At 38.9% G+C, this 16138-nt stretch overlaps 3 protein-coding genes across 5 annotated transcripts in view; 1 reads left to right on the forward strand and 2 right to left on the reverse strand.

Annotated features, from left to right (window-relative positions):
* Window positions 1–2690, reverse strand: part of hpf1 (histone PARylation factor 1) — an 11052-nt gene extending 8362 nt beyond the window's left edge. The window contains exons 1-4 of the mRNA XM_005741201.1: window positions 2568–2690; window positions 1561–1744; window positions 583–769; window positions 266–364 (exon numbers count right to left, since the gene is read on the reverse strand). Of these exons, the coding sequence (XP_005741258.1) occupies window positions 266–364; window positions 583–769; window positions 1561–1744; window positions 2568–2606 (509 nt within the window). The 5' untranslated portion in view covers window positions 2607–2690. The remainder of the gene's footprint in view (window positions 1–265; window positions 365–582; window positions 770–1560; window positions 1745–2567) is intronic.
* Window positions 2691–3176: 486 nt separating this feature from the next.
* On the reverse strand, window positions 3177–12791 carry pde5aa (phosphodiesterase 5A, cGMP-specific, a). Its single transcript, XM_005741216.2, has 20 exons — window positions 12376–12791; window positions 11437–12103; window positions 10647–10730; window positions 10432–10512; window positions 10224–10313; window positions 9982–10134; window positions 9766–9833; window positions 9517–9665; window positions 8836–9011; window positions 8668–8718; window positions 8033–8179; window positions 7080–7208; window positions 5973–6067; window positions 5718–5805; window positions 5419–5519; window positions 5236–5313; window positions 5078–5141; window positions 4901–4975; window positions 4147–4230; window positions 3177–3965 (listed from the first exon to the last, which is right to left on the reverse strand). Exons 1-20 carry the CDS (start codon window positions 12651–12653, stop codon window positions 3795–3797), a joined length of 2829 nt encoding a protein of 942 aa, XP_005741273.1. The 5' UTR covers window positions 12654–12791; the 3' UTR covers window positions 3177–3794.
* ppp2r2ca (protein phosphatase 2, regulatory subunit B, gamma a) overlaps window positions 12642–16138 on the forward strand; it is a 7241-nt gene continuing 3744 nt past the window's right edge. Inside the window, exons 1-5 of one of the 3 annotated variants that reach the window (XM_005741204.2) lie at window positions 12642–12665; window positions 13912–14303; window positions 14773–15143; window positions 15539–15636; window positions 15759–15942. In XM_005741204.2, the coding sequence (XP_005741261.1) occupies window positions 15080–15143; window positions 15539–15636; window positions 15759–15942 (346 nt within the window). In that variant the 5' untranslated portion in view covers window positions 12642–12665; window positions 13912–14303; window positions 14773–15079. The other 2 variants (XM_013912929.1, XM_013912930.1) reach the window with 2 other exon arrangements.

Below are 16138 nucleotides of genomic sequence, written 5' to 3' on the forward strand. Positions count from 1 at the left end.
CAGCATTTGTCCCCCTTCAGATCACTTTTAGAACCTGTTAAACAGTACATACCTAAACACTACATTTAAAAAAACAAAACAGTTTATTGTGAAATGTGATGTGGGAAATAAAATCACCACTATCAGTGGTCACTAATGCACAAGGACTTTTTTGTTCTTGTGCCAAGAATTTGTTTCTTAAGCTGGAAGTTGGATTATAGTGATATATAGTTGGATATATAGTTATAAAGTGATATATGGTGAGTTTGTGGTGGTTAACACTCACTGGACTGCAGCAAACACGTTGTCCCCCATCTGTGTTATAGTACAGCCCTTCTTGGCTTCATTTTCCCCAACAAACGAAGGGAGGGAGTCTGGAGTATCTCTGGCGGAACAATGAAATTCAGTAAAACAAAGCAACAACAAAATCAGAACCACTTGTGCTCATGTACATATTGTTATCACTATTTTCATATTATTACACACGATGCTCTCTGTCTTCTGGGTAGAGCAAATGTTGGAAGCAGCCTTTGGTGGAAGCTACAAGATTCTAATAAAAGCCGATAGTCACACACTTCATATGATAGAACATATGTTCTATACCTGTAGTAACCAATGTGATGCTGGCTGTTTTCACACCCTGCGAGTATGGTCTGAAACTCTGGTGGGTCATAAAAATATCGCCAGTGAAGGTGGAAGTTCGGCTGGGAATTCTTGGAGTTTTTGTGAGCTCCTGCCAAAATATCAAATGGTCCAACTAGCTGCAATCCCAGCGAGTCTTTCAGAGCACCTACAGAGAGTGACAATATATTGATACAGAAACGAGCTGACACAGAAGCATTACTTAAGTGCAAATTATTGATGAAATATTTTACTAAATAGACACACTGTTTTGTAGCACATATCTTATACACCACATAAGTATCTGAGATGGAGATTTTTCACTTAATGATAAAATGAATCATCTGCACTGCTCAAAAAAACAAAAACAAAAAAATCTTGATAAATGAAATAAACTTAAATCTGAGAACAAAACAACACTCAGTGGAAACAAATCATCCACTGTTTTAGGGCTGGATTCAAAAATAACAAAAAAAATCAAAGATAAAATTGTTCAGGTGTTCAGTATATTTGACATTTTATAAATGAAATGATCATTGACTGTCAGCTGCTGTACTCTACTGCAGTGTGTACACTACCACTCACCGCAGCACCTTCAAGAACATCTGCTTTTAGCTAGCTGTTACACTGGCCTTTAAAGCACTGTACAGTACTACAGTACTACAGTATTACAGACGCGATGCTTCTGTCTTCTACTGTGTCATCTGTTTCACACCTGTATTACAGCTCCTAAGTTCATTACAACGATTGAGCATCTAATAGCTAAAAAACAGGTTCTGAATTTCATGTTTAAGTATAATAGGAGATCTGTTCATTTTGAAGTCCTTAACCACCGACTGTCACGTGGAATTTTTTTTTGCTTTGAATTACCTCGTCTTTAATGTTCTATTAGACTGAAATACTAAGCAGTATTAAATTCAGCGGTTCCACCCTATGAAGTCTAGTACCACATCATCATACCACAGGGGTTGTCAGTGCAAAGCTCGCTGCAGAATTCCCAGAAGTGGTACAGATCTTCTGGCATTTGAAAACTGTACAACTGCATCAGCTCATCACGTTGCTCCGATTTCACTCCCGATGGCAGCACATCATTGGATTCTTCACTTCGAGCTTTCTTCACCTCTCCATTATTTGTGCCTTTTTCCTAAAGACATGAAAAGCAGGGGAACTCCTCAGCAATACTGCATAGTAAGTTGCCTATTTATGTATTATATCAAGCTCCAAATATCTCATTTTGATTCAGCAGGTTGACAGTAAAACATATCGTGGATACATTGAACCAACCACTATATTATTATAAAAAGAAGCCCCCCTCCAAAAAAAAAAAAAAAATCGATAAAGGTTATTCAAAACACTTCTATAATAATCATTGAGCATCATGGTCTCCACAGAAGTAGGTCAATATTTACTGCGTGAGAAATAATGCATCGACCTCGCATCAGCACTAGTGTACAATAAGTACAGCTGTGTCCACTGCCTTGGACTCTGTACCCTGCAGTGGCGTGTACAATACGAGTAGGGATCGAAATCTTTTCCAATAGTTGCTCGCAACCTTAGCAAAACGATTTTATGGGGCCATTTATTGGTGTTTAATAGATAAAGGTACCAATCAATGAAGACACCCACAGTGCGCTTGCTGATGCCACACTACACAATCAGTGAATGGGAACGAAGCACGGATATTTCCTAGCTAGCATAAAGGTCCAGTTATGGTGCAGTGCTTTCCATTTAATCAAAGCCCAAGACCCCATTCAGGTATGTGCTGTTAGCATCGCTGAACAAGCTGCTTTGTGGGACCAGCCTGCAGAGCTGCTGCCATGTTGTCCACTGCTGCTCGGTCAGGCTGCTAAACACTTCTTCACACCGACTTTAACGGCAGCTGCTCTGCTGCGCACAGAGCACGGCGTCTCGTTTGGTAAGGCTGCTGTTTTAAACGCATATTCCTGCACCAAACAAAGCGTATTTACCTGAACGGCTTTGTGTTTTCTTTTTGCGCGCCCTGTCATTTTATTCCTCTTTTTCTCCGTTGAAGTCTTCTTCTGCCAGTCAGCGTCGAGCCGTCGGCAGCAACAGCGCCCTGTTTAAGAGCACCAGTGCCACCCACAGGCCTGGAATGCAAACGTCCATTCCCCTAAATAATCCAGGTAACAATAACAACAACGCTAATACTACTACTACTACTACTACTACTACTACTACTACTACTACTAATAATAATAAATTGGCTTACTATACACTCATCTGCCCCTTTTGCCTCTACAGTTCAGCTAAATAACTACTTACTATTAACAAGGTTATGCAAATCATATAGAAGGTACGTGACAATACTTTGAACATTTTAGGCTGGATAATTATTTAAAATGCATGCTGTATATGTGTGGTGAACAATATCTTTATTGCTCAGTTTCAGATGGTGGAAATAACATTAGTTGTTATCAGTTCTGCTAAATTTCAAGATAACCTTGTAAGTCAGAGCCAATAAAGGGGAACAATTAATAGAATTAGCACAGGGTCAAAGTGCTCCAAAGAGCCATTATGGAAAGAAAGTCAAATCAGATAAAAAAAAAATGTAGATGTCAGTAATCTAATAAAATAAATAGTTGGATACAAGTTCACAAAATTGATTATGTTATAGATCACTGTACTAATTTGATGGTATGTGGAAAGGAAGCAGTACATTTAAAATACTTATGCATTTGAAAATCTGGATACAGGTCTTACGAAACTCAGTGTAGCACAGATAAAAATACAAATACAGATATGGTGTGCAAATAATCAAAGTCATTTTTCAGACTTTCAAAGCTTCACTGCTAAATAAACAGATTAATGTAGGCTCAGTGTGAAGGCAGAGCAGTCCATCCCCTAACCTAACACTCCATACAGAGAGAACATAAATGTGAATGTAGCTTTTAATGTAAAGTACTTTGAGAAGCTATTTAGTACATCTTTACATACAGTAAATGCATTTAATTTGCTATTATATATGTGGCACAATAAGTTGTTTGCAATACAAGTGCAGGAATAATCATAACCGTGAGGGCCACTGCATAACATATTAACCAGTTTGCTCATCAAAGTTCTGATGTGTGAGCAATAGGTCAGTCTTCACTTAGAAGAATGAAGATAGAACATATGGGCAAGCCTCCTTTTAGCCTCTGAAGCCACGTGTCTTCATCTTCTCTCCAGTCCGCTGTTCATTGGTCTGTCTGTGTCTCTCCCTTAAAGTCTTCATGCAGTGATGGGTCTGTACTAATGTTTTCATTGTTTTCTTTTTCTTGTTCATCAGCAAGTTGCAGCCAGTTTTCTCTGTTCTTCTTACACCCATTTAGCAAAGGAGAGCAGGAGTCAAACAGTCTCGATACAGTCTGAGGAAGGCAAAGACAGAGATGGGATTGTTGATAGAACAGTGGAAATTACAACTGATCTTAAGGGAACAAGATGGCAACAAGGTGAATTCTGTGATGAAATATATAAGGACGCATGCATGCAAGTAGAATATACAGTTATCTACACATTGCTTACACAATACCAATAGTAATAACACACCTTGTAGAGTGGATAGCAGACCTCATCAATGTATTCAACTTGCATATACGGCAGTCGAGTGCTGTTTTCTCTGTTCATTATGTCCTAGTGAAAAGTAAGCATAAAGTGGCTGTTAAAAAGCACTTATAGCACTTACAGAAGATCAGATAGAATTGTAAAAGTATGCAGTACTTGAATATGAACATTTATATATGAAGATTAATTCAACCCCAAACACTGCAAGCTACATTAAATTTACTTCACTCTGAATGGGGAAAAATGCATCAGAAATACACAACAGGCTTTATAAAGCTTTATGTATTCAAAGATATTGTTATTTTTGTTATAGTGTAGACAGAGTAACAGTAACATTTTATGAAAACCCTTTTTTGAATCTGTGTAAACAAAATAAGAAAATTTTTTAAACCACAGTAACAAAAATGTGAAGATATTCTGAGACATACCAGTGTTTGTGGTTATGTATTTTTTCAAAGAACAGTCTTTGGCACCGTGATACTGTTATACGACAGGGTAGATGCAATTGTAGCGCAACAAGAAATAGGACAACAGCATGCCTTTTAAACTTAAAAACATTTATCATGAGACTAAAACAAGATATTCACAAATGATTGGATTCTTGTTTGATTCCAATCATGAAAAAATAATATTGATTTAAATTCCTTTTTATGTGCGCACACTTTTTTATCCGGATCTGAGTTCCACTCAACATTTTCAGAATCCTTGGCACACTACAAATCCTGCAAGCTCCACTTACAATGGGTTTGATTTTGAACTCTTCCCTCTCTTTGTCCCCCTGTGCAAAGAACTCCATGGCAACCAAACTGGCAATCTGTTAGGCGGAAGAGTGAGGTTAAGGTTGCAGTGAAAAAGGATTGAGAGATGAAGCATGAAGTGTTTTATTTTTCATTCAGAGCTACTTTGTGAGACCTACTCTTTTTTGTTCAGGCCAAGGCTTTGTGATAGCAGAGAGGTCACTGGCTGTCATCAGCATTGACCTGTGGGGTAAAGTAATAGCTTACAACACAGCGCATTCTCTTGGTTTACCGAGCACAACAATATGCCTCTGATTCTAATTTATGTGATTCTCACCTGAGCAAGTCTCTTTGTTTCTCACTTTTCCAGCTCACTCCGCTTTTGTTAGCAAGAGAAAAGAACTCCTTTCTTCTTCTGAAAAAAAAAATTAAAAACAGCCAGAAGAAACATGGGTTAAAATAAGACTGACTTAATGTGTAATCTACGTCTTCTATGACATTCTTAATGTTTCAGACGTACTCCATGTAGACGGTCAGGTCTGTGGCAAGGATTGCCCTTTTGATTAAGTGTAATAGAGCTTTGTGCTCTTCAGCAGACAGACCGCTAAGAATCTGACTGCCCTGGAAGATGAGAGAGAGAAAGAAAGTAAATTAAATTGAAGACTACAAGTTCACACACAGAGATCAAAATAATCTAATTATTTCACAAGTGGAATGATTGCAGAATAATAGATATAGTATATGAGCTTCATTTGAACGTCCTGTTGTGTGCATGCAAACATAACTTATAAGTTAAAAAAAAGATGTCTTGCATCTTACAGTGTTGTTTAGGATGAAGACACACAGGTTGTAGTGGTGGTTCTCAAGAGAGGAGTGTCCATATAACTGAGCTAAAGGCTGATGAGTCCTGAGAGAAAAAAGAAAGAAAGAATCAGGACTGAATATAAGTAGGCAGTGACTAATAAGTGTTATAGATAGTACAAATCAAAATAAATACAAATAATTATGGTCTAGATAATTTAGAGTAAAAATAAGTAATGGAGTAAATGTGAGAGATGAAGAAGTAACATTTACCTTTCTATGAAGGAATTATTAACTCCTCTGTGATCAACATCATGATTCAGAGTGGCTATCATCAACGCTAAGATCTCCAGACGAGAAAAAATGGTCTAACATATGAACAGAAAGAAACAGGTTGTAATAATGAAGAAAATTATTTTTCTGCATTTTATAATTGAACGCTTTATAGGAAAAAAATAATAAGTGAGAAAATAATCATCTGCACATGTATATATTGCACATGTGCTACACAAAATAAAAGAAAGTTTGTATCAATAGGTGGCTCATGTGCTGTCAAAAGTCGATAATAAAAGTTTCTAACAGATAAGATGATAAAGGACCAACCCCAATTGGAGCTGAAGTCTATGGATCCCTACACACGAGTATATGTAAGGATAAAAAACAGGAAGCAGGAATTTATGGATAGTTGATGATGCAAAATCTCTAAATCATTTTTAATTTTTTTTTGTATTTTAATTGTATTTAAATAATCTCTAATCTAAAAGAATTAAGTGATAAGACAGTAAAATGTTAGATAGCAATGTCATTTTCTATCTGAACAAATACTGAAAAAAAAGTGTAACTGTAATTCTACTATTCAATGTTTGATGTAAAAGAAATGAAGTACGACAAATGATACTTCCATTTTAGTGTTACTAATACCAGTCAGTGTCTTCTTTGAATATCCCACATAATTAAGCTCCAGACTATAACAGATACAAATATGCATAACAGATACAGCTTGGTCCTGGTACAGAGACCCCCAGGGTGGCCATACACCTGGATCTCCAAAAAGCTTAGAACACTGGTGAGTGAATGGCAGAAGTCACTTGAGTTGAGGCGTAGGCATGTGTCTGATTGTTACAGACAGCAGTTAAGAGGTTTTGGCAAGATCTAAAATTAATCCTCTTCCAAACAGTTAAGAGCGCTGAGTATGGAAGGACAACCCTGGCAGTCCTCAACTGACTCCTCCCAAAACTTCTGAGCTACAGGACAGATGAAACTCCGGCGGCATTATGCAAATGTCACAGTGTGACTGTCACATGGACACATAGAATTGATTGTAAATAAAATTATAATAATAGCAACTACAGACCCACTCTGCTTTTACCACAAACTAACCTGGAGTTGGTCTGTTGCCATGAGCATTGCAAACATGCTTTGAGCAGTGCTCACTGCATGGTGCCAGTTGTGGTAGGGCACGTTGTTCCTGTAGCCACGTTTCACAGTCAAAACCCACTGGCAAAGACTCTGGAAGGATGAGATATGTAAAATTGATAAATAATAGAAATTGAGAATATTTAAGGTATTAGGTGATTCTATTGTGCTTTTCTAGTTTTTCAGTAGTGAAATTCCTGTAACTCAAAGAGACATATTGAACTACATATTGTCAAATGTAAGAGCTAATAAGATAACACTAAAATATCCATTATGAACTCATATTCTCCTCTATCAAAGGTCCTTCTCCCACGAACGTGATTCCTGTTTTGGTGCCTTAGATAAGATGGAGTTAATGAAATGAAAAAAAGACCAATGCCAGTGAAACAAGCTTGAACCACCACAGAACCCCAGGGTTTCACAGTCCTTAACATCAGTAGCTACACAACAGGATTTTACCAAGAAATTCACAGATAACTTGCAGATGCAGCTTGCAGATTTTGACAGAGAAGCTTTTCTTCTTACCAAAATCTCTTTACCCCAACTTTTAAAATGGAACATTGTGAAATGCTTAGTTATTAAACTTTGAATTTTGTGCTTGTTCAAAAGGCACAAAGGCCAAACTGGCTTCACACTAACACTGACACAAGCACTATCCTGTATCCTGATTGGAAAAAAGATGTAAAAGAAGCATGATGTGTATGAAAAAGGATTTTTGAATTCATAAATACTTATGAAACAAGCCTATTAATGTCATTTTGTTCTAAAACAAACAAACAAACAAACAAACAAACAAACAAACAAACAAACAAACAAACAAACAAACAAACAAACAAACAAACAAACAAAAATTAACTGTTTCCTCATTTATATGATAAAGAAAATGACGCTACTAATATTAATAGAAGCTGAGCTACCTTGTAGTCTATGTTAAAATCCTGCACCAAATTGAGATCCAGGAACATGCGAATCGTGGATTGTGTTGTCGTGTCTTCTGGCACGCCGAAACCAGAGAAATGGAAGTCTAGAATATTCAGCAATTCAGCAGAAGGAATGGTGGCCTCCTAAAAACACAACCAATAAAAGAAATTGAAATGTACTCTTCAGGACGTTCAAGCACGAACACATACAAACAAAATAGAACTTGAGCTCTTTTCCTCAGTTTACCTAGGTGTGTAAACACAGAAAACCCATCTAGCTTTAACATGGGTGAGGAGGTTACCTTAACCTTTGCACTCACATTCAGTGATAGCAGCTGATCAAGAGCTTTAAGTTGTTAGGGCATTAGTTCTACAATAGCATTAAAGCCTGTAAATCTGGCCTCTTGGAACAAAGCAAGGGTTGATTGCTTGACTACTGCCATAGTGATTAAAAAAATAGGAAGAGTGGAGAAGGAAGGCATTTAACAGAAAGAACAAGGTATATGAAAGAAAAGCGAACAAATGTGTGCGCTATTTACTTTAAATCACTATTTACATGCACGATGCCACGCTGTAACAGGGATAAACTGGATAAAAAGAGAAAGGCTGATTTCTTCCAAAGAAAGACTCACCTGCAATGCCTGGATTTCCTGCTCTGCTGCAGTGATGTGGTAGGCAAGGACCTGCACAATTACAATAAACAAAGAAAACTCAGAAACAAAACTTTAAGATTTGTTAATGTATGAATTATTTTTCTGACTCTTCTCTAACTTACTAATTGGGCGAGATAGTGTTCTCACCTCCTGTGTGACCTCTATACTGGCCCTCCGCTCCTCAGTGATCTGGACTGCCTGAGCATACTGTAGAGCCAGGCCACAATACACTGCCAGGTCTTCCAGAAGGCGCTCGTCATATCGGTTAAAGACTTCCATTTCATCTGAGTCTCTGCTTTGTTTGTTCATCAGCTGGCACACAGCTAAATGACATTAAAAGACAGATGGTTGTGTAGCTTGAGCACAAAGTTCTTCAAATTATGTTTTTGTTTTTAACACATAGTCTAGTTGCTTTCTGTGGTAAAGCTGAGATGGGCAACTTGTTTTTGGAATCACTGGGAAAAAAATCACAATAATAATCTCAGCATCTAAATATTCAAGTGGCTAGAAAAGATAACTGGATTAAAAACTGAAACAATTTTATAAAATGTCCAGATCTGGTCTTCTCAGAGCAGATCACAGTAAGTAGTATAAAGACTGAAAAGGTCTAAACAGTAAGTAAGGATTTCTAGCTGTGAAAGGTCACTGCAAATCATCTGTGAAACCTATTATTTTATATTATTTGATACTATTTTATTTTCTATTTTAATAAGCGAGCTTTGTATGCTGTGCTTCATTTGTGCTTGTCTGGTAACAGAGGTGTGAAAGATGTATTTTCAAATTCTATCCTGTTTACAATGTTTACTGCCATTCAAGAAAAGAACTTACCGATAACATTTTCAGATCTCTCATTTCTAACTGGGCAGCAGATGAGACTCCTTTTCAGTTCATCAGAACTCTTCGACATATTAAGTGTTTCCATAGAACTCAGGGTTCGAAGGGCATATGACGGATCTATATTCCTGAGGTTGTGCTCCCTGAAAAATTATACTTTCAAATTACAAAACCCCCCAAATATCCCATATTTGTTTTAAAAGTAAACCACACTCGAGGACTTGCAAAGTCTCCGGACAATACCTTCTGTAGATCTGGCAGGTTGATCCGAGCTCCTCACATTCCAAATGTATAACTCTTGAGAATAAAGTCTGTAATCAAAAGACAAAAATGAAAAACAAAACAAAACAAAACAAAAAAAATGAAAACATTGTGTATGGCTAAAAATATTGTACTATATTCTGAACAGACAAAGTAATGGAAAACAAGGAAATTGAGCAGGATGTCAAGATAATGTACCTTTTCTTCAGTGTCTGAAGTTTGCTCACTGGGGATAAAGATGGTGCAGTATTGAGCGTGTGTAAAGGGCATGATGGTGGCAGCCATCTTACTCAGCATAACTTCAAGGGAATGGTGCTCCTTTGATAGTACTTGTGCCATCTCTATCAAAGCCTGGACCACACACACATATGCATGAAGATATTACTTGGATATACATGTTACAAGGCATAAAACGATTTTAAACTGTTCTCTGGCTTTACCTTACTGCGTTTAGCCTCTTGTCTCGCACCTTCATACAGCTGGACATTATCCAGGACAGTCCCCAACACATCCATATGATTTGACAACACCTTAAAACAAAATCAAACGCGTATTTATGGGTGGTAAGCATTAAGACAAGGCAAATATCTGACATTATAAATAATATATAATAGAAAAAAATCTCCATACTAAAGTCCAATCCCTCACCTTTTCATCAACGTTTGTGAAAACAGAACGTGATCCATCGCAACTATTTCTTTTGTTGATCATTAGCAGGACACCTAAAACCTGTTCAAAAAAAGAAAACGTTTTATTTACATCCAATCTATGTTTAAAATTCTGTTATGACAATGAACAATATGCCACTGAAAAATCCACAGGACATTTACATTAGTTAAAGGTATTTGCAACGGCACACATACCTCTCCCCTATGGTTGCTGATAGGAACACTCAGAACCGTCCTGATCTTTGATGTTTGATCATTGGCTAAGTTGAATCTGGGGTCCTGTTGGGACAAATAAGGAAAACATAAGTGCATGTAAGAGGATCACTTAATATTAATTACTTAACAGCAACATGTTTTAAACATATCCTATCCAACAGTCTTATGTATGTTAGATATTTGTGGCAACTGAGTAGCAACAGACTTTAATACCTAAACTAACTTTAATCTCTTCATAACCCTTTGTTGTTAAGCTATTGGGTCAGCGCTGTTCATCAGCTTTAGCCACATCTGACCAAAAATACCCACACTTCTCAGGATGCTTGGCATCTACCTAGTTATTAGGGACAACCCATGCACACCCACGCTGACTGGGTTTACCTGGTGTTCAACTCTTCCAGGCACACATTCCAAATCACCTTACTTGTGAGGGCAAGAAGAGCTGCTGTGACCACTACCTGTAAGCCTTTTAGACAGCTTTGGCATGAATCTACTTTTGTGGGGGTGTATGTGTGGGCATGTGCGAGGAAAGGACAGTAATCCAAGGTTTATCACTGGAAGCAGTCACTAAAAGGATTAAAAGAAACTGCGTCATCAGGGATTCCCTATCAGGCTTCTTCAAATAGCCATGTCATCATCTCAAAACAGACTTTCAGGAAATGGGTGACTCATTAAACATGCAGTCCTCATTTCTGATTTTTAATCCCTCGTCTGTGCCCTGGAACATGGGAGTTAAGCTTACATGTACAATCATGACATCAACATTTACCTCAGATGCATCTCTTAGATTTATTGGTGAAGCTGTAGCCATTACGCATCCCATGATCCCTTTTACCAGTTCTAGATGAGCTTGGCTGTATGGGTTTCCCTCATTCAAGTGCCCCAGTGATGTTAGGGCTATCACGTCTTCCAAGCTACTCCTTCCACCACAGTGTTTCCGTACAAGAGAGAGCGAACCACCCTCTGCTCCCAGTAGCTCCCCAACATGGATCACAGTCCCCTGGCAGAGCTCTGCTAAAGAACCCATACAGCTTAGGCCTTCTCCTAGGAGCCCCATCATCCAAGGGCAGCCGTCACCATGGCCACATGATGTGGGTGGAAAAAACTGTGGAGGGTGGGGTAAGCTAGATGAGCAGGGGCAAACGGGAGCTCGTGGTTGACAGGGAGAAAACTGAAAACGGGAACAACGAGGTAAGCAGAGAGAGCATGGTGAATGGCTTTCTTTATCATCTGGACCAAAGTGGTCCATCCATTCAGGGACACTGAGATTTGAAGCGAGGCGTCTGTCTGTCAAAGTTAAAACGTTCAGGTCTGAGCTTCTCAATGGGGAAGAATTTCTCCGATAAGGTGCCTTCATGAGCGCCTCGGAATGGTCAGAGCTCCTCCTTTGAAAACTTGACAGAAGTGGGGACATTTCTGTCTGTGGACAACTGACCCTGAAATCATACACAAATTACATGATTTATTTAAAAGCAAAACTAAAATAAAGTACTTAAAATTTGTATAAAAAGTATTAAACATATATGTGGAAACATAATTTTATCTAATGCAGCTTATATTTTCATTACTAATAAAGTGTTCACCTTTACAAGCGTTTTATTCAACAAAAGTTTGTTAAAAACGTTTTAATCGCACATTATAATTTTGAGGGATCTGAGTAATTTGAGTTTCAGCTAAAACTGTAGAGGTATAAAATGTAAACTCTTACGCTGAGGTTCTGCGTAAAAAGTAAGCCCTTGTGAAGTCGGAGTGGTCATCCAACCATGCGTCCTCTTGGTAGCTTGTCGTACCATCTCCAAACTTCCTGCTATGCAACCTGGACCTTGGACTCCACAGTGGGGAGAAGAACCAGCCCGTGCCTTGCACCATCGGCGAGTCGTTCACGATTCCCCTGCGCATCGACTCCGCGCCAGCGTCCGGAGATGCCCCAGGACTCACGCTGCCAGGCTCCATGGACTCTAGCGCTTCAGAGTGAAGGCAGGGCATCCCCTCGCTCAGGTAAATCGAGAAAAGATCGGGTAAACTCAGTTTTTACGCCCAGTGAGCTATCTAAGAGAAACACCTCGAACGCGAGGAGGCAGAAAGTAAGACAGACTAACGACTTGCCAGAGAGCAGAGCATAAAGAGCCCGTGAAAACGATTGCGTCAAGGTAATCCCTTGACCTTTATTTAGCCGATATCCACTAAAGGAACCTGATTAAATGGATTTGCTCTAACCCCCGGCTCGTACATGTTATGAACTCGTCATTTAAATTTAACACCTGTGTCCAAGTGTCCAAAAAAGTAAATATCTTAGAACTAGGAAAACCAACCTATTGTGATATTTATTTGTACAATAACAAAAAAGCACCAACATGTCCTCATTTAAATAGTAAATAATAGGTTAATCCTAATTATTTGGCTTGAAGTACAGAACGAGCAATAAAACCAAGTAAAAAGGACAAAATATGGTTTAATCATCATAAGTATACAACATATTATGTGTTATTCACTTACGTGATGTGGATAAACTATAAATGAACCTTTACGCTTTCTATAAAAAAAGCATGATAGGTGATCACATGATCAGCAAATATTTGAGCTTTGCAATTTAGACCTTTAGAATTAAAATAAATAACCAAGAACAACATGAACACAGTCAGATATCATTACAGATATATAGCATTAACTGGACATTAGAAGATTATTTCACACTGTGCTAATATGTTACAAAATAGTACTTTGCCCTCTTAAACAAGAAATACATTTGAGTAAAATGTAACTGAAATATATAAAATCAAAAGTTTCTTTTATTTAAATAATTAATGATGGAGCAAAATAGGCTTGGTGTAAACTGAATGCCAACTGTATACCAGTCAAGTACATTTCATTTAGCCAGATTCTGTTAAATACATTTATACGTGCAACATAAGTACAACATAACATAAATTGTACTCCTTGCAAAAAAAAGAAAAAGAAAAGAAAAGCCGAAGATCTTAAAAGCAAGGTGACCAGAACAATGTTTATTTAGTTTTTAGGGAATATCACACAGTGCTGTAATAAGAAAGGGCTTTTCAAACATTCTTTGACTGATATCTTGTTTATCCTTTTCTTATCATGTTTTATTTTCTGGAGACAAATAACTGAAATTGTAGCGACATACCATCAATTGGTGTGTGAGGTTTTAAAAGTTTCTTTTAAAGAATTTTTCTTTCATCTGTTTAAATTGCTCTGCAGTCCTCAATATTATTTTTACTTTGGACAGAAAACTGCATGCTGGTATGTGCCACTCAGTATTTAAGGGCTCCCTCTGCTGGTCTTGGGTACTTCTCATCACCTGCAGTGGGTGGATCCTCCAGTGACAGCTATACTGTGATTGGCTGCTCCAGTAGGAGGCTGCCATGACACATTGGATGCTGCACAGATCCACAGCATCAGCAGGCAACGGACCTCCATCCTCCTCGTTATCCCTCTCTCTTTCTCTTTTTTCTCCTCCTTTGCCTCTCCTCCTCTCACTACTACCCCTGCTCTCTCTTCTCTGTCCCTTCTCCTCCCACTTGGAAAGACACGCAGGCCTGTTTGAGTACACTGCAGCAGAGGTCCATTAACACAACAGCAGCAGGAATAGCAGCAGCAGCGACAGCAGCAGGCGGACTGGTAGGTGTGCTGAGGCCTGTCTCCCTCCTTATTGCAGCACAGGCAAGACATCGCATTCTCCTCTGATCACTGTCAAGGACTATCTTTTTGAGAAGTGTGCGTGCATGTGAGAGCAGGAATCTGGCAAGTAGTCAAAGAGGACTACCACACCCTGGGAACATTATTACCAGTGGTAGGGCTGAATGTAGCAGCTGATATTTTCATTCTCATGCTATGTTCATTATGTACTTATTTCTGAGCTTAAACACAAGGATTCATCTTTTGCTTTTCTCTGCTCTAGTTGTTTGTTGCTTTTCCTTCATTCTACAGCACTGTGATTTGATTCAGCACCCACTAGGCCTTGTTCGTCTACACACGTGTCTTTGCTAATGAATGCATTGAATGTCTAACTAAGGTCACATCATTTGCCATGCTGTGCGCACATATTGTCAGCCTACCTAATGACAGCCTTCGTCTTTCCTTTCCAAAGCTGTCTTCATCACCAGCCTCTCCATCCACCGTTCTCTCTTCTGTCCTCCTGCATCTTAATTTCCTCTCACTCCCATTCCTCTTTCCTAAAACCCTGTTCCTCCTTCCCCCGCCCCTTGCATTCCAGTCTCAATCTCTTCGACGTGCCTTTTCTTCTTCCTGCCGGCTGGTTTCCCAGGATGCCTTTTTCCAGGCCGCTCCGTTAGGCCCTACCAGCATGGGCGGAGACTGGGTGGGGAGAGACATTACGGATTGGACCCTTCCCCTCAGGACGGGCGCACTGGCGGGTCACCCTCCCTCAGCTTCAGATGGGCGAGGACGCTGAGAGCCCCAAAATCAACCACACCTTCCTGCGAGACTACGTCACTGAAGGTAGAGCGGACGATGTCTCGCTGCCATCTCTGTGGTGTCAGATAACATACTGGTATAATTGAACAGATTAATTTCAGCTTCCTGCATTGCACAGTAGAAGGAATGTATGATGACACTGCCTGACTCAGCAACAGACACTTTCATAATTTAAATTTTCCTTAGGCATCATAGACATAAATGGTTGATTTATGGTTTAGAGTAACTGAAATAATATGTGATTTTATTAATTTTTCTTTCATTGCCAGCCTTTTCTACATTGTTATGGTCACTTAATCATCTGTGCTTTTTTTGCCATGTCTGCCTAACGTTCTCGCTACTCTATCATTGCTGCGGTTTTCTTTTCTTCTTTCTATACTTTTGTTTAATTGCCTCCAATGTTCCTATCTTCCTTACAGCTGATGTCATCTCTACAGTGGAGTTTAACCAGACAGGGGACCTTCTGGCCACGGGGGACAAAGGTGGCCGGGTGGTCATCTTTCAGAGAGAGACTGAGGTTAGTTTACAATGCAAAACCACCACTTTCTGTACACATGCTTTTTTTAAAAAAATAGCTTCGTACACATACTGTAAATGCATGCTGAAAGCCGTGTTTTCCTCACTGTCTGCCCTGGGCAGCCGAAAGGTGAATCAGAGGAGGTGGGCGAGACAGGGGACTCTGGGGAGTACAATGTCTACAGCACGTTTCAGAGCCACGAGCCTGACTTTGACTACCTGAAGAGTGTGGAGATAGAAGAAAAAATTAACAAGATCAGATGGCTGCCACAGCAGAACGCAGCACATTTCCTCCTCTCCACCAATGGTGAGAAATCAGTGACTTCTCAGTCTCTATCAGAACATCATATTGATTGTTGGTTGTGGTAAAATGAAGTACAGGAAGTATACATGCATATAGGTTTTATCTATCTATCTATCTATCTATCTATCTATCTATCTATCTATCTATCTATCTATCTATCTATCTATCTATCTATCTATCTATCTATCTATCTATCTAT

Source organism: Pundamilia nyererei, unplaced genomic scaffold (genome assembly GCF_000239375.1).
Source record: "Pundamilia nyererei isolate P.nyererei 1_Seehausen unplaced genomic scaffold, PunNye1.0 scaffold00107, whole genome shotgun sequence".
NCBI lineage: Eukaryota > Metazoa > Chordata > Actinopteri > Cichliformes > Cichlidae > Pundamilia > Pundamilia nyererei.